Source organism: Gracilinanus agilis, chromosome 3 (assembly GCF_016433145.1).
Source record: "Gracilinanus agilis isolate LMUSP501 chromosome 3, AgileGrace, whole genome shotgun sequence".
In the NCBI taxonomy this organism is placed as follows: Eukaryota; Metazoa; Chordata; class Mammalia; order Didelphimorphia; family Didelphidae; genus Gracilinanus; species Gracilinanus agilis.
The window spans coordinates 328,915,962-328,934,370 of NC_058132.1; the positions used below are offsets into that span (position 1 = coordinate 328,915,962).

The 18,409-nt window shown below is 38.2% G+C and overlaps 1 protein-coding gene across 1 annotated transcript in view; it reads left to right on the plus strand.

The window, feature by feature from the left end:
* Positions 1–706: 706 nt before the first annotated feature.
* DZIP1L (DAZ interacting zinc finger protein 1 like) overlaps positions 707–18,409 on the plus strand; it is a 63,730-nt gene continuing 46,027 nt past the window's right edge. Inside the window, 2 exon segments of the mRNA XM_044669149.1 lie at positions 707–809; positions 16,585–16,667. Coding sequence (XP_044525084.1) covers positions 722–809; positions 16,585–16,667 — 171 coding nt within the window. The 5' untranslated portion in view covers positions 707–721.

Sequence of the window (18,409 nt, forward strand, 5' to 3'; positions counted from 1 at the left end):
ATCTGGCCTTAGACACTTCCTAGCTTAGTCATTTAACCCCATTGCCTGCCCCTTACTGCTCTTCTGCCTTGGAAACAATACACAGTATTGGTTCAAAGACCCAAGAAAAGGATTTTAAAAAATAAAAATTTAAAAATAGTTATTAAATGTCAGCTCTGTGCAAGGCACCATTTTAAATGATAAGGGTTACATGGATGAACAAAGCCATAGCCCCGACTACTTACATTCTTTAAACCATGTTGATTTTTGGCTTCTGTGTGGCCCTAATTTAATTCCCCCACCCCCTTGTGATTCAAGGACCCTCAAGAGAAGAAAAAAATTCCCCAGAAATAGGGGAGAAAAAACTTCTATTTTAGCAAAAAAAGGAATGAATTATTGCAGCGAAATTGTAGATACCCTGGAAGGTGGATGAAGGTGCTTTGGAGGGATGGGGCCATCTCAGTTTACTCCCTCCTTATTGGTAATCATTACCCCTAAATGATGTTTCCAAGTAAAAAAGGCACATCTGAATCCTGTTAATAAAGAATTCCTCGTCTCTTTCTTAAACTAAGAGACTTACAATTTTTTTTTCGATCAGAAATAAACTTAAAAGTAGCTTGCCTTGATGTTGGGTCTTGTTCTGTTCCCTCCCACTCAGGCAGGAGGGAGGCCGGGGTTGGTCCCATCTGTATGAGTCTAACTGCTGGCCACTTTCCTCATCCTGGAGGCGAGCCAGGTATGAATGAGCTGGCTTCCCCGCAGGGTGCCTTTTACCATCACTCCAAGACAAGTTCTGTAGCTGTTTTGTTTTCTCCGGGAGAAGACTGAAGGTATGTTTTCGATGTTCTGAATTCCATCTCCAACGGAGAACTGGGGAGCTTCTCCTTTTGTTTGGATAGCAATTTTCTAGGGTAAAGGGAACTCTGAATTTTCCAGGGGAATGGAATGGAGCTGGGGGTGGGAGATTGGCCTTAGCTTCCCAAGGTCCAAGGGTCTAAGAATTTGAAAACGAAAGCCTGGAGACTGTGCAGGAGACACCCTGAACGGCATTCTGATCCCCCGCCCTGGTTTTTTCCACCTTCTTCTACTGAGAAGGGTTGGAGGTGGGAGGCTCTGTGGTCACAAAGTCACTCATCCTATTTATGTTTTAGAGGACTCAGAGACCCCCGCCCCCTCCCAGTTCTGCTGGAGGATGTGGACAAACCACCTCAAGAACTTTGCCTTAGGAGAACGGGAGAAGGGAGAGTTTTGTTCATGTCCCAGAGTGGAGCGGGGTTGTTTCACATTGACTTCTTTTGGTTAAACATTAGCGGCTGTGTAACTCCGCATAGCTAAGCAACCCCCACAACACCAATAGAGCTCACATTTCACTGCCCAGACTCTGCTTGCAGCTGACATGATTCGTGTCTCTTAAAGTTTAAGTATTTCTTCGCTTCTGAAGTTATTTTTGCCTTCCCTTCTTCCCTGGATTGTTATTCACAAGATGATTCTTGTGTGTCTTTACTGGAGTCATGGTGGTGGGGCCAGGAATTCTGTGATAGTTTCCTGTGTGGCCTCCTCCAGGCAAGATAGCATTTTGGGGGTATTATTATTATTGTTGTTGTTGTTGTTGTTGTTGTTGTTATTATTATTATACCCTTACCTTCTTCTTAGAATCAATACTATGTATTAGTTCCAAGGCAGAAGAACCATAAGGTCTAGGCAATGGGGGTTGAGTGACTTGCCCAGGATCACATAGCTTGGAAGTGTCTGAGTTCAAAGTTGAAACCAGGACCTCCTGGCTCTGAGTCTGGCTTTCAATCCACAGGTACCTAGCTGTCCACTGTGGTTGCATTTTTAAAAAGCAAAGATGATTTTTTTTTGTTATTATGTTTTGGTTAGTGCTTTTAGGGATGTTCGTATGCCTACCTCAGATGAAAACGAAATATCTCTCTTCAAATTAATTGCACCATTTCTCTATTCTGACCTTTGTACTTTCTTCCCTTTCCCTTATAGCTTAGCAAAATTTTCACTCATCTGTTCACCCATTAACTTATCTTTTAAATTTGATTTTATTATTTTTTTCCAATTAACAGGCATTTATTTTCTCTCCCTCCTACTTCTTCCACCATCAGAACAAATATGGGTAGTCAAAACTAATTCTCACATTGGTAATGCTTGTGTATGTCTCATTCTGCATTTTGAGTATATTATTACTCTGGCAGGATATGGATAGTGTGCTTCATTTTCAGGTCCTCTGGAATCACATTTTGAATCTCAGGATCTGGGAGACTCAATCCATCAGCAATAGTACAAGTTGGGGAAACCAGTTTCCAGAGGGAGTGCTGTTCAAGCATTTAATATATTATATTACACATTAATATATTATATAATAAATATTATAAATTATATATAAGTATATTATTTATTATATGTTAATATATTATTATAAATGATGCTAGATAGGAAGGTTGGCAAAAGATTATGGAGGGCCTTAAATGTCAGGTCTAAGGATTTTTATTTTATCCTAGATGCAATAAGAAGCTCCAAAGGCTTTTGAACAGTGAAGTGACATATTTAGCCCTGTGCCTTAGGAAGATTATTTAGACAGCTATTTGGAGGGATAGATTAGAGATGGAAGAGACAGGAGGCAAGGAAACAGGAAGCTAGTATAATGAACCAAGTGAAAGGTGATGAAGGCCTGAACTAGGGTTGTGGCACTGAGTGGGAAAAAGGGGATGGATGTTAGAGATATAGTCAAGGTAGAATAGACAGGAATTTGTAACTGATTGAATGTGGGCAGCAGAGAGGCAAAAAAAGTGAAGAATCAAAGATGATTCTGAAATTTCACACCTCAGTGAACTGTAGGATGGTGATATTAACCACACAAATAGGGATGTTGGGAAGAGGGCCAAGTTTAAGAGGAAAGATGAGTTTGGTTTTAGATGTGCCACTGGGGAATCCACAGAGAAATATTTATTAGACAATTTTTTCATCTGTGAAAACTAGCTTCATCCTTTGAAAGTATTTGTTTTTGCATTTCTGGGGAAGGGAAACACGAAATTTCATCCCCGTCACCTACTTGCACTTGGGAGCCAATAATGGTTGTTGAATTGAATTGTTGAATTGGGTGAAAAAACTTTCAATAATTTCCCTTTGTTAGTAATAGTTTTTTTCCCCCAAGTTTTAGATGGCTAAATTTCTTCCCTTTCTCCTTCCCTCTTCTCCCCTACTCCTTCCATTGTAGGCCAAAAATTTCCAAAGATCCTGTCCTTTTAAAACTGTCTCCTGAAAGCTGTCAGAATTGAGGAATTAACAAGAGAAATTTCTCTACCTTAATCTATTCATCTGTATCTCAGTGCATTTCTGATCCTGAGAGATTTTCTAAGTCCTGAGAGTATAACACTAATGAGAAAGAAGAAAGATTAAATGTTATGATTACATTTTTAAATATTTTTTAAGTTCGTAGAGAATAAAAAGGCTTTCCCAAATTCATTATTAAGTAAAATATGTCCTATCTGGCCCCCTCCTTTTTTTTTCTGCTTCTACATTTCTTTTTTTTTTTTTAAAGCTCTAGTTGCCTTTTATGTATATATAGCACTGTTTGTAAACTATGTATTGTTGTTTCCTTGGTTGCCTTAACAATTAGAGTTAATAACCTGGTTGTTTTCTCTAAAGGCTTGCTTCTCCCTTGGGTAGGTACCCAGAAGTTTATCTGCTTGGTATTCAAATTATTATGACATTTTGTAAAACAGATGGGGCAGCAGACTTGGTCTTTTTGAATTCTTCTCTCACATAACTTGAAAAAAAGGAACAGAGGGAATATTTAAGTTTTGTTTACATGTCTGTTAAAAAACAACAGTTGAATTCAGTCATACAACTGTCTAGCAACTTTTAAAATTGGGTTAAAGAAAATTTAAAATATCAACCAGAATAAATCATCACAAATAAGCATCAAAAACCAATTATCAAAAATATAAACACTGAAAACAAATAATCAAATAAAAACATGGGAAGTAAGGAATAAGATTATACAGAAAATACTTAAATACTTAATATACTTTTTCACAAAGTAGAATAATCAATATAAAATAAATAATCAAATAAAGGAAAAATGTGTTTGCTGTATCCCCCCCTTCTGACTTAGTAATTGCTATGATAATAGTTACCACTTATACAGCTTTTTAACGTTTGCGAAAAACCTTACAAATATTATCTCATTTGATCCTCACAATCACCCTATAGAGTGGTGCTATTTGGGGTACCCATTTTACAGATGAGGAAACTGAGGCAGGCAGAAGTTAAGTGATCAATTACAGATGAACTATAGGCCTGATCTGTAGTTACAAATGACTTTATCTTTTCTCTCTTAAAAAATATAACTGAAAAAGAAGAGAATGGGATATCCAGAAGGAAACATTGACAAGTAGGAAAACTTTGAGAGTATTGAGTGGGATTTGTTATGTAGATATAAAGAAAAGTAAGCTAAACATATAAGAGATTTGTGATGTCATTTATGTACAATCTTCTTTTTCTTTGTAAATGGAAATGCTTGTTTGGTAAAATTGGAATTAAAAAATAAAATGTTGGGAAAAATATATAACTGGGGTAACTAGGTAGCTCAGTGGATAGAGCACCAGGCCTAGAGATGAAAAGTCCTGGATTCAAATCCTGATCCCCACCTCAGTGTTCTATTCCCTGGGCCACCCTGCTGCCCCAGACACAGGTATCTGTTAAACCACTTAAAGGGTACAGTGAATATACTGCTAGATTTAGAGTCTGGAAGACTTGAATTAATTTTTATTTTATTTTTTAATTTTTATTTTCTTAGACTGTTTCCCCAAGGTTACATGATTCATGTTCTCTCATCCTGGAGGTCACAAGCAATTCCACTGGTTTATGCTTTTGGTTTATTACTCAAAACTTATTTCCATCTTATTCACATTTGTAATAGAGTAATCTTTTAAAAACCACAACCCCAAATTATATATCCATATAGCCAAGTGATAAATCATATGGTTTTCTTTTGCATTTCCACTCCCACAGTTTCCACAATTCTTTCTCTAGATGTGGATAGCGTTCTTTTTCTTAAGTTCCATGGGATTGTGCTTGATCATTGCATCGCTATTAGTAGCAGTCTATTACATTTGCTAGTTCCACAATGTTTCACTTTCTGTGTACAATGTTTTCCTGATTTCACTGTATCAGTTCATGAAAGTCTTCCCAGTTTTTTATAGAAAACAAGTAGTTCATCATTCCTTATAGCACAAGAGTATTCCATCACCATCATATGCTGCAATTTGTTTAGCCATTGACCAATTGAAGGACATCCCCTTGTTTTCCAATTTTTGCCACCACAAAAAGCGCAGCTATAAATATTTTTGTACAAATATTTTTTTAATTTCTTTGGGGTACAAACTCAGTAGAGGTATAGCTGGATCAACGGGCATGTAATCTTTTAAAGCCCTTTGGGCATAATTCCAAATTGGAAGACTTGAATTAAAAGTCTGTCTCAGACTTAATAGTTGTGTGATCCTGGCCAAGTTACTTAATCTCTTTCAGCCTCATTTCCTTCATCTGAAAAATGGGAATAATAATTGCTCCTACCTTTTAGAGTTGTGAAGATTATGTGCAAAGTGCTTTGAAAACTTTAAAGTACTATTACAAATGCTATCATAATTGGGCTCCCTTCCACAATTACCTTAAAGCAAATTCCTCGTGTACCCATATAATGAGATTCATGACCCTTCTGACATCTACACCCATGATTGTGCTCACATTGTATGTGTTCTTGGAAGATAGATTTTTCTCTATTCCTCTTTTTTAATGTTGTACAGTGGTTATACTAACTTGGCCTGAAAAATTTTCAAGAAAGACTTGACAATTTTCACTCAGTTCTGATGGGATATTTTCATCACACATGAATATCACCAGTGTGGAAGTCTTTGAGAATTCTTCATAGAAGAACTGGAGAGTTGCTAGGATTGGTATCCTTGGTGAGATTCTTCATTTGTGTCCAAAATGCTGGATTTGAGGCAGACTCACTGGAGGTGATGCGCCTATCTGGACCGATACCCCATGTCCTTCACCTGCCTTCATCTTCTCTTCAAAGAAACACATTCTCTCTGAGAAATAGCTGCATGCCCATTAAGGGTATGAGTGTTTTCAGAATAAATGTCAATATATTTGAAGAAGTTGTTCTATTTTAGCACTGTGGGCAGTTCCATTTAAGGCTCACATATTTGTCCATGCTAAATGTCTTCTTGTAAGAGCTTCTTTTTCTTTTCTCTCTAAATCTCTTACTTTTTCCTCTTAGTAAGAACTCTAAGACAGAAGGGCAAGGGCTAGGCAAATGGGGTTAAATGAAGTGCCCAGTGTCACACAGTTAGGAAGTGTCTGAGGCTAGCTTTTAACTCAGGTCCGCTCAACTCTAGACTTGGCACTCTAGCCAGTGTGCCACCTAGCTGCCTTCTCTTGTAATAGTTTCAGGCAGCAAAGAGAAGTGCTTCTATGGGGCAGACCCAGAGAAATATTTCTTCATGTCTGGTTTTGGGTAAGATTGGAAAATTCAGTTTCTGATACATTTGGAAGCCCACTCATTGGTCTGAAAGGATGGTCCAAGATAATGATGCCTTGTCCTCAGCTTTCTAGCTCTTCAAATGTGGAGAGATGACTGCTATGGGCAACATCTCCCCAGGAGTACTCATTCTTTTTTGCCTACTATGCCAACCATAGACACATAATTGTGTATTGTTTAATAGATCCTCGGCAAAAAGGGAATGAGGCAGCTCCCTGAATAAGATTCCCACTTCTCCCACCCTATCTTCTTTTTCAATGATTGGTGGTATTCTTCTAAAAGGGAAAATGATGGTTCAGGGAACATAATTAGCTTTCTTAGATGCTAGTTGCCCATATACCTACTATGGCAGAGACAAGTGATCATACATAGCAAGTTTGTAAGTTGACTTTTCCTAATTGAGGGAATTAGTTTCAGGAAATTTTAGTGAAATATATTGACCCACTTATAAACCAGAGACATTTGAAGTTTCAGTTAAAAGGAATGTATTTACAAATTAATAGGATAGAGACTAGACCTGTGATTTCATTGGTATAGGGAAGTCCCTTTTGCAAAGATCAGCAGTTGCTGAGGGTACAGGGTGGTTCTGTGAATTATTTAGTGCCCCACACTAAGCCAGTATGTCAGAGGCAAGACTTGAACACAGACTTTCATGGCTTTGAAGCTATTCTCTATCTATCTACTATACCACAGGGCCTTGTTATACATTTTTTTAGTCTGATTGACATTCCATTGCTTTTCTTTTCATGGATTGTCCTAGCATGAGGTGTCTCATGTCAACCAGCAATTTGGCCATTTGGTGATATACTCTTTGGCCATGGCAATCCAATGAATAACTAAATTTTATCTAAAATATAATATGATTAGTACCACTTGATCATAGGGTAATATGGGCATACTAACATAGAAAATAATTTTCTCCTGAAAATGAAATCTGTCAATATGGATATGTATAGAGCAAGCCCTGCTTAATTTGGACCCTGCTAACTGTATGTGGGTGAATATTGATGGAAAATGGAGTGGGTATCTAGCCTCCCCCCTTTTTAGCTTTCAATGGGCCCAATCAACTATCACTCAACCCACCCCAGGGAAGAACTATGAGGGAATAAATTCTAAAAGTTTCCAACTGGCAAAGCTATAGTGGAGATGTTGAAGGAAGGTGTTGGCGATCAGTTGTGACCCTAATGGGTTAGATCCCAACCTCAGAGCCAGCACTATGGAGACAAGCCTCCCCACTCCTAAATTCTAGTAGTTTTACCCCTCAAGATGGAGTCAGGTAAATGGTTCTTCCCCCTCATTCCCCCAGCCACAAGATTAGTCACCTCCTCCCTCCAATGTAGCTATTCCAGACTTCTAAGTATCAACAATCAGGAGTTTATTAATGGATAAATCAAATTCAGGGTACAGGGGAAAAAGGTTTAGAAGAATAAAGAAAGGAGGGAAAGGATGAACTACTCTATCAACTATGTTTTCTCCCCCCAGAGAGCAGCTCTGGACTTCTGTAGCTTTGACTCAATAACTGACTCTCCCTCCCCTCACAATATCCTATCCTTAACACTATCAACAAACAGGGGAATAACTGCAAGGGAGAGGTATAAGAGGGATCAAGGAAGGGTCCCCAAGTACCCTCTCCCTTCGGAATCCTGGCACTAACGACAATTATGGAGCACAACTCTTTCAGTTTCTTCTTCATTGGCAATGAAGTCAGTAGAAAGGTTTTGCTGTTGAAATCTACAGATTGCCCCTGAATTTTGGGTTCAGAAGAGATAAATTCCTGTCCAGAACCTCCCAGCCACCCACAACCATCCTTCCCAAGCCCACCTAAGACTTGAATGTCCTCTCAGGACTCTTTGGCAGTTGGCCATTGGCAGCTTAGAATCTTCAGAATTTTCCTCCAAACTCCTCTTGCTGTTGGCCCCTCCCAAACGGAAGTCTCTCGGATTTCCATTCCAAGATGAGTGCTTAGTGATCCTTGATTTATCCCAATTCCACACTTACAGATTCCCCTGTTTTCATCTTGTGGACTGTCCACTGGAGGGTCCATGTATGTTCCTCCTACACTATTTGCCTATTCCCTTTCTATTCTTAATTCCTCCTCCCCTCCAGAAAATTAAAAAAAAATCTTACATTTACCTTTTCCTATATTAATGCTATCCTTTCTATACTTTGCTAAGGCGGTCTAGGAAAATTGGGAAGGGAAAGGAAGGGAATATAAAGTTCCAATACATATTTCTAACACGTGAAAGAATTTTGCACAATCAATGGACTTTTCCTATTTATTATGATATCAAAGTTTTGCAACATAGCAATTCCTATTCTTTTTTTTAAAATTTTAAACATTTATTAATATTCATTTTTAACCTGTTTACATGCTTCATACCCCTACTTTCCCTTTCACCCCCCCCTCCTCCCACCCATGGCTGACGGACATTTCCACTGGTTGTAACATGTGTCCTTGTTCAGGGCCTATTTCCAAATTGTTGTTAGTTGCATTGGTGTGGTCATTTCGAGTCTACATCCCCAATCATGTCCGCCTCAGCCCATGCATTCAAGCAGTTGTTTATCTTCTATGTTTCCTCTCCTGCAGATCTTCCTCTGAATGTGGGTAGCCTTCTTTACCATAAATCCCTCATAACTGTCTTGTGTCATTGCATTGCTGCTGGTACAGAAGTCCATTACATTCGATTTTACCACAGTATATCAGTCTCTGTGTACAATGTTCTTCTGGCTCTGCTCCTTTCACTCTGCATCAGTTCCTGGAGGTCTTTCCAGTTCACCTGGAACTCCTCCAGTTTATTATTCCTTTTAGCACAATAGTATTCCATCACCAGCATATACCACAATTTGTTCAGCCATTCCCCAATTGAGGGGCATACCCTCATTTTCCAGTTTTTTGCCACTACAAAAAGTGCAGCTATAAATATTTTCGTACAAGTCTGTTTATCTATGATCTCTTTGGGGTACAAACCCAACAATGGTATGGCTGAATCAAAGGGCAGGCATTCTTTTATAGCCCTTTGAGCATAGTTCCAAATTGCCAGCCAGAATGGTTGGATCATTTCACAACTCCACCAGCAATGCATTAATGTCCCAATTTTGCCACATTCCCTCCAGCATTCATTATTTTCCCCTTCTTTCATTTTGGCCAATCTGCTAGGTGTGAGGTGGTACCTCAGAGTTGTTTTGATTTGCATTTCTCTAATTATTAGAGATTTAGAACACTTTCTCATGTGCTTATTGATACTTTTGATTTCTAGCAATTCCTATTAACAATTTTTTATGTCTAAAGTTATTAAACAATATCCTTAACTTATTTATACTTAGCTACTTGCTCTATTTTTAATGCAATAACAATAAAATCAATGTTCTTTTATGTTTAACTAGTACTTTACCTATGTTTTGCCTATTTATGTCTTAATTACAATACTATTTTATATCAAGGACAAAGGTTAGTGGATTAGTGTTGCTACTGTCTTTTGAACTATTCTTTTTTTTTAAAATTTAAACATTTATTAATAATCATTTTTAACATGGTTACATGATTCATGATCCTACTTTCCCCTTCACCCCCCGCACTCCCCCCACCCATGGCTGACGCACATTTCCACTGGTTTTGTCATGTGTCCTTGTGATCAAGACCTATTTCCAAATTGTTGGTGGTTGCATTGGTGTAGTTTCGAGTCCACATCCCCAATCATGTCCACCCCGACCCATGCGTTCAAGCAGTTGCTTTTCTTATATGTTTCCTCTCCTGCAGTTCTTCCTCTGAATGTAGGTAGCATTCTTTACCATAAATCCCTCAGAGCTGTCCTGGGTCATTGCATTGTTGCTGGTACAGAAGCCCATTACATTCGACTTTACCACAGTATATCAGTCTCTGTGTACAATGTTCTTCTGGCTCTGCTCCTATGAACTATTCTTAACCCTATGTTCTTATTCTCTCCCTGATTCTATCTTCCTTGAATTTTTAATTTTCCCTAACTATCTCTGTCCCTATGACTATTTTCCTAATTATTTCTACTACTATTAGTATGCTTAGTAGTTATATGGTTTGGAAGTATTTACAGCATACTCTAAGGTTTCCATCTATAATACAGTTATTCACAAGATTTTAAAACTATGTTCATCCTTTTTGCAATCTGTATTCCAGTGTTAACCAGATACAAAGCTTTTCAGCTTCCTACTTGGCTAAGACCTTCCTGAGTTGCTAACTACTCACCTTTATGTACATTTTTATACACTTGCTTATTTACGCTAGTTATCAGTTTGTTTTGGGTTTCATGTCCCTTTTTATGTAGGGTGGAAGCACATACTTACCTTTTCTTTATTTCCTGTTGTCTGGCTTCTCAAGTTGCCTGTAGGTTCTCTTCCTTGATGAGTTATATATAATGTGGATGCAATTTTCCCTATAGTATGATGTTAATGTATTTTTGTGCTATTGCCACACTAATCTTACAACTCCTGCTCCTTGTCCTTTCTTTGCAAAGTTCCTGATCTTTCCCATTGTCTTTCAAAGTCCTCTTTCCTTGCATCTTGTCCTTGGTGATTTTCTGGTTTCCTGTTCTTGATTCTTTTCCTCTTCTCTGGATCCCTGTCACATTTTGTCGGTCATCCAAACACTCGCCAGCTGAAATGGTCTCTGGTCTGGATACAAGAACAATATGGCTTGTGATGTTTTGTCAGTGGTATTTATCATTTGATTGTATGTGTATGTTATATATATGTATGCTTATTTCTTGATTTTGAGGTCATTGATCATGTTCTGCTTGATTTGGATGTTCATCAACATGTTTTTCTTTCTTTACATGGCTTGCATGATACCAGGAATCCCTGTTATAAACCTTTATTGTGCTCGGGGAAGTTAATAGGACTTGATGTGGACTGGTCCATTTTACATTCTAGTGGTGACTTCCTATCAAACATTTTCAAGCATACCCTGTCTCCAGGCTTTACATCATGGATCTCAAAATCTATAGGCTGTCTTTGTTGCAAAATTCCAAGCTCCTGAAATTCTGTCAGTCTCTTTTGCAATGCAGCTACGTACTCATATAGTTTACAATATGCTGCTAACATAGATACATATGCTGGTTTGCATGGTCTTCCTGCCCACACAGCATGACCATACAAGGATTCAAAAGGAGATATATGAAGATCAGTACTGGGCTTTGTTCTTAAATAATACAACATGATGGGTAAGGCTTCCATCCATTTCAAATGAGTTTCTAGGCAAACCTTCCCTATTAATGACTTGATCTCTTTGTTAAGCCTCTCCACTTGCTCTCCTGAGGCTGGATGGTAAATTGTGTGGAAAGACCCATTTATCCCCAAATTCTTGTAAATTTCCTGCAGTATTTGGTGAGTAAAATGCGAACCTTTGTCTGAATATATATGAGATGGTATGGAATATCTTGGAATGATTTCTTTCAGTAGGGTCTTTGTTATCAAAGGCTGCATTGCTCTTTTTAGCAGGGTATGCCTCTGGCCATCTAGTCAGACAGTCCAGGATGACCAGTCAGTATTTGAATCCTCTATGACTTGGCATATGGATATAATCTATCTGCAGTCTCAAATGGCATATGAGCTAATGGCCTCCCCCCTTAAGTCTTTGCTCCTACAGCTTGCTTGATTAAATTTCATGCAGATATCACACTTCTGACAGATTTTCTTAGCAATAGGGGCTATATTCGGGGCTACCCAGAATTTTTGGATCGAATCTATGACTGACTGGGTGCCATAATGCTTCTTCTCATGTATGGCATTGCACACTGTGAAATACAAGGCTTGTGGCAGAATGGGCTTGCCTGAGTGTGCAATCTAGATCCTATCTACTAGTTTGGCCCCAAAATCGTTTTCCCATTTCTGAACCTCCCTGGGATCATAGACTTGTTTTAGAATGTCTTCCTCCATCAGGGTAAAGGTTAAACTATGGGTTGGGCCAAACCTAGCTCTGAATTTTGAGGTAACATCCACTCTATGATTGCCTAATGATGTTTTGTACAGACCTCTTGTATGACCCTTGCATTGGATTACTGCCACTTCTCTAGGCAGATGTACAGCCTCAAGAAGTTGCAGAATAAGGTCTCTGTAGGCAATGGCTTTTCCTGTCATGGTTATAAAACCCCAATGCTTCCAGATTTCTTCTGTGGCATTGGCATGTTGAACATAATAAACGCATAAGCGCTATTGGTGTAAATGTTGACCCTTCTGTCCTTGGCTATCTGCAGAGTTCTTAACAAACTGATTATTTCTGCCCCTTGAGCACTGATTGTATTTGGTAGGAAGTGTATCACGAAGTTTCTGTCTCTGTCACTACTGCTGCTCCTACAAACTTTTTCCCTCTGTGCATGTATGCAAAGCCATCAGTAAAGATTTTGTGTTCTGAGTTTTTAATTGGCATGTCTTTCATATCTGCTCTTGTTTTTTGTTCCATCTCAAGAATTTCTTTGCAATCATGCACAGGCTCTCCTGACATTGCTAATTGTGGGAGAAGAGTTGCTGGATTCAGTGACTGGCAGCATTTTAATCTTATGTTTTCATTATTCAGGAGTATTATCTCATATTGAGACAGTCTTTGTGGAGTAAATGCATGTAAATTGCTGCTCTTAATCATGCTCTCTATACTATGTGCTTCCCAACACCAAATCAGATGCTTTTTTTTTTTAAACCCTTACCTTCCGTCTTGGAGTCAATACTGTGTATTGGCTCCAAGGCAGAAGAGTGGTAAGGGTAGGCAATGGGGGTCAAGTGACTTGCCCAGGGTCACACAGCTGGGAAGTGTCTGTCTGAGGCCAGATTTGAACCTAGGACCTCCCGTCTCTAGGCCTGGCTCTCAATCCACTGAGCTACCCAGCTGCCCCCACAGATGCTTTTTTGATCATTAATATTACAGCTCCAATAGCTTGAAGGCAATAAGACATGCCCTTTTCTGTCACATTGAGCTATGAGCTGTAAAATGCCACAGGTCTTAAATTTTGTCCTAGGCATTGCCCAAGTACACCTGATGCTGTGCCCTGGTCCTCATGGACAAACAGGTGAAATTCTTTGTTGTAATCAGGGATTCCCAGGGCGGGGGCTGTGAAAATGGCACTGTTAGTTTGACTATTGCATTTTGATGTTCCTTTGAGAGTTTCAAGGGTTCTGAGACTGAATTCCTGGTCAGATCACTGAGACATCCGGATATTTGACTGTATCCAGGAACCCATTGCCTACAGAACCCTGTTACTCCTAAAAATGCATGGAGTTGTTTCTTGGTGGTTGGGAGATTCAGTTTTTGGATATCTTCCACCTTTTTCTGAGATATCTTTCTTGTGCCCTCTTCTAATATAAATCCCAAATATTCTACCATGGGCAATACCCATTGCAGTTTGGACTTAGCATTGAAATTATTGTTACTTCCAGAAAACTCATTTGCAATATCACTTTCCCTCTCCTCTTGGGGGGATTATTTTTTTGCATGACTAAAGATCCCTTTTCTAATCTTTCCTTCCCATTCCCATATGTACAGATCTGTTTTGTTTTGTGTATTTCTGTAGCAGTTTGAGTTTTGAATTGATCAGAACATCCAACTGAATTTATCTCTGTAAGATTTGTGTATTCATTGATCAGTAATTGCTTTTGTGGTAAAGTTTCTGTCATTGTATTTTGATTTTTCATGTCCATGGATTCTCTTTCTGTATGTGTTGCAGATTTGAGGTTTATCTTTGCTTTTTCTTGTGATTTGCTTCGATTTATGTCTTTGATTTTTCTTTTTCCCATTATCATGTCTCTTGTACTCTCTTTCCATGTCTTTATGTTTGTAAGTATGTCTGTTTGTATATTGTTTTGGTTTTCCTCTATTATCTTTGCTGGTTCTGTCCCATAAATGTCATTTTTTATACTTTGCAATTATTTCTGTAACTTCATTTCTTCATCTAAGGTTTCTTTGCTTTCAGACATTGTTCTACCATCCCCATCCACTATTTTAAAGTTTCAACTTTTGTCTAATTGACTTTTTGTCCCTTCCTTGCCTTTGCACTCTTTCCCTATGATTTTGAGTGCTAATACAGAGTCCTGGCTTCATGCACTAGCTTGTGTACCCGAATATCTTGGTCTTTCTCCTTGTGATATGTACCTCTCCATTGTACCCAAGTCTGGTGATTTGCTTTCTGTATTTTTTGCACCCCAACATTCATGATCACAGCATCTATCATTTTTCCTGGCATAAGAATTATTTTGATTGTATTTTTAGTTGGAATAGCTATTAGAGTAAGATTTTCCTTCAGTTATTAGTGCTATTGGGGTTTTTTGAAGTTAATTTGTTGTTTATACCAACAGTCTTTCACAAAATGGCCCCTTCTCTCACAAAGGTAGCCTTTTTTTATGTCAGTGCTCTGTCGAGGTTGGTATTGTGACCTATTCATGTTGTTCTTAGCTTGAAAGGTTACTAAATTTTTTATTTCTTCTATCTCTTTTTGCTTAAGTGTAGATTTTGCTTCTTTCAGTTGCTTCTTAAGGTCACTAATGATTTCATTCTTAGACTTCTCTGTCTGTTTATTCTCTACCATCCCCTGTCATCCTGACTGGATATAGTCTACTATTTTCCTCCCTTCCTCCAAAGGCAATTCCTCCCACCCAGGACATTGAGTTTAGAAGTAAGATTTGGTGGGTAAACTACTTCCCTAGATGAATTGTCTGCAAATGTGCTGCATATTTTGCTCTCCCAGATTGTTAAACCTGAGAATGAGTTCCCTGGCTTTGAGGACCTGGTCAAGAAAAGTATTGGGGTGTTCTCCAGCTTTCTGCCTAAGTGCCTCAAACTGAGTCTAGACATTTGGTCTTTTAGCTAGTTTTGCTATTCCTTCCATTAAATCTTGCCTACAGCATTTCAGATAAGCATGGTTTTGAGGATTAGCTAGCTCCATGTCATTATACACATCTCGCCATGATGTTAAGTGATTATTTTTCTGGGTTTCCCTAATAAATTGTTGGGCTTGGGCTGGGCTAAATAATTCTCCTAAAAGAATTTCAATGTCTCGGTAAGAAGGATCATAAATCTTCACGGCATCCCTAAATTCTTTCAAGCATTGTTGTGGTCATGAGTGTCAATTGCTGAATCTCTTTTTTAGGCTGTCTAGATAAATGGGGTATGTGTTTTTAAATGGACGGTACCCTGGTCTGGCTTCAAAATTGCCTTGTCATGTAAAGGAAAAAAGAGGAATGGTTGCTTCTGCCCCTTTTACTATGGTATCATTGCTTTCAGTGTCATTTCCCTGCTTGTCTGTATTCTCTTTGTCATTAGAGTCTGAAATTATTAATATATTGTCCTGGCCACTTGTCTTTTCCCCAATCTTTTCCCCCATCTTGGCTATTTCTTTCTGTATCATTTTAGCTAACTCAGCTTTTAGAGTTGTCAAAGTCACTTGTTCCTCAGCCTTGTGTTCCAATAACTGTCCCATCAGCTTTTTTAGTGCCCAGTACATTTGCAGGAATGAAGCAATAGCTGCCATAAATGATGGAGTAAATGCTATCAGTTTTTCTACTTCCATCTTTAACCAGTTGTAAGAATCTATTAAATGAATGAGGCTCAATATGTAATTTGGTATAGTCTCTGTCAAAAGTCCATACATCATGGTTCCAAAAGAATATAACATGATAGAGCTACTCAGAACCACAAGCAAAGCTCTTCCCATTTCCCAGGCCATGATTCACTGTATCTGCTTCAATGTATATGCTTAGCTACTAAGGCTTTCTGCTTTGCTATTCTTTGCTTTTTGTCCTTGATTTACCCCAATTCCACACTTACAGATTCCTCCCCAGAGAGCAGCTCTGGACTAACATAACCAAGATACTTGGCTTTGGGTTGGGAAATTTCTTATACAGAAGAAGCTTAATTGTCTGAAAATATTTCACAAAATTTCAGGTTTTCCTAAAAAAAAAAACAAAAGAAAAAGGAGGGCTTGTGGACAGTTCAATTATCCCTATGTTGATTCTTTACTTTCAGATATGGATAAGGGAACCTGAAACCTGAGTAATGAGAAGGGCTTCCTATTCCTTGGTGGCTTGGTTTCTAGGTAACCCGGAGCAGTTAGAGTTGGCTTTATCTTCTGTCAGTCCTTGCAAGAAAAACAGCAAAGAAGCAAGATGTGAAGTAGAGGTGAGTTTTGTGATGATATGGAGCTGCCTATGGAGAATTCTTAGATGTCAGGTCATTTAATCTGTTAGAAAGATGTTTTATTGTCTCTTATGGTCTTTAATGGTGTTGCATCCTGATTTGTATTAGGAATCAAGTGCATCATTTATAGTGATGTTTATTTCTCAGAAAGGTAACCAGATATCCTGGTTGAAGAGAATATCTAAAGTTTATGTTACTTGTCTTTCAAATGACAGGGAGAAAGCAGCCTTGTCAAGAGACAACTGGAAGAACATCAACTCACCAAGTGTCTAGACAGTTTTCTCCTTTTCCTGGAGTCATGATCATAGTGCTTCTTCTGTTTTTAAAAAAATGTATTTATGTTATATTAAAGTTCCTAGGTATCTAATGATTCTAATAGCAAGGAATTCTGAAAGCTTTCCAAAGATGCTGGGATAGTAATACTACATCAATTTAGAGCTGACAGAATTTCTCCTGAGGCCAAAGTTTGATGATATCTATAGAGAAGAAATTCACTAAGGAAATTATTAGTGTACTCTAGATTTCACAAATGACATTTAACCTACCTATGACAACAATCTGCTTTAAAGAATGTTAGCAAGGGTAGCTAGGTGGCTCAGCGGATAGATCATCAAGCCTAGAGACAGAAGGTCCTGGGTTCAAATGTGACCTCAGATACTTCCTAGCTGTGTAACACTGGGCAAGTCATTTAAGTTTAGTCACCTTGTCCTTATCACTCTTCTGCCTTGGAATCAATACTTAGTATCGATTCAAAGACAAAAGGCAAATTTTGAAAAAAGAAAAGAACATACTAAATTTTTAAAAATTAAATTAATTAATTAAGAATATTTTTCCATGGTTACATGATTCATGTTCTTTCCCTTCCTTCCTCCCACCCCCTCCCATAGCCAATGAGCAATTCCACTGGGCACACTGAATTTTTGCAAAAACATTTGTGAAAATAATATGTTAATTGTAAATGATCCTTAAATGTTTTTTAAAGCACTTTTATAAAGTCTCTGTCCGCCAATACCTTTTTGACCCTCAGTTTGTGTAACTGTGTGACCTGAAGGATCAATAACCTCTGAAGTCTCTGCTAGTTATAATATTCCATGAAACTATGATTCTTCTAAAATAACATTTAATTCAGATTATTCATTAATTTCATCTGCCCTCCCCTTGCTCCTTAATAAGTTCAAATTAGTGAGGTTTTATTTTACCATATGATTATTGTCTATTCAAATTATTACTTGGCAAAAGTATTTTTTCCCAAATACTGAATTGAGGCTATTCTAGAACTGCAAGATAGGTATTTGAAATTATCGAAATCTTAGTGACACTGATTGCCAGTTTCATGGTCTTGTTCCTGGAGGCAATAATAATGATAAAAAAAAAACAGAAATGACAAAGATAGTATGCCATAGTAGAAAGTATGTTAGACTTGGAATGAGAAGAATGGGGTTTGAGTCTCAGCTCTGACATTTGCTAAGCCATAGAACTGTGGCTAAGTCTCTTGGCCTGTTTTCTCATCTGTAAAATGAGGATACTACTACTAGGTCACTGTCTCTTTGGGATATTGTGTGTGGAAAGCATTTTGTAAAGTGTCAAGTGTTTTGTCACAGAATTTCAGAATAGGAAGGGGTTATCTTCAAGGCTTATCTACCTATATCCAATCAGGAATCCTTTCTACAGAATCCCTGATAAGCAGCCATCTTTTCTCTAATGGAAGGCAACTCAGTACCTCT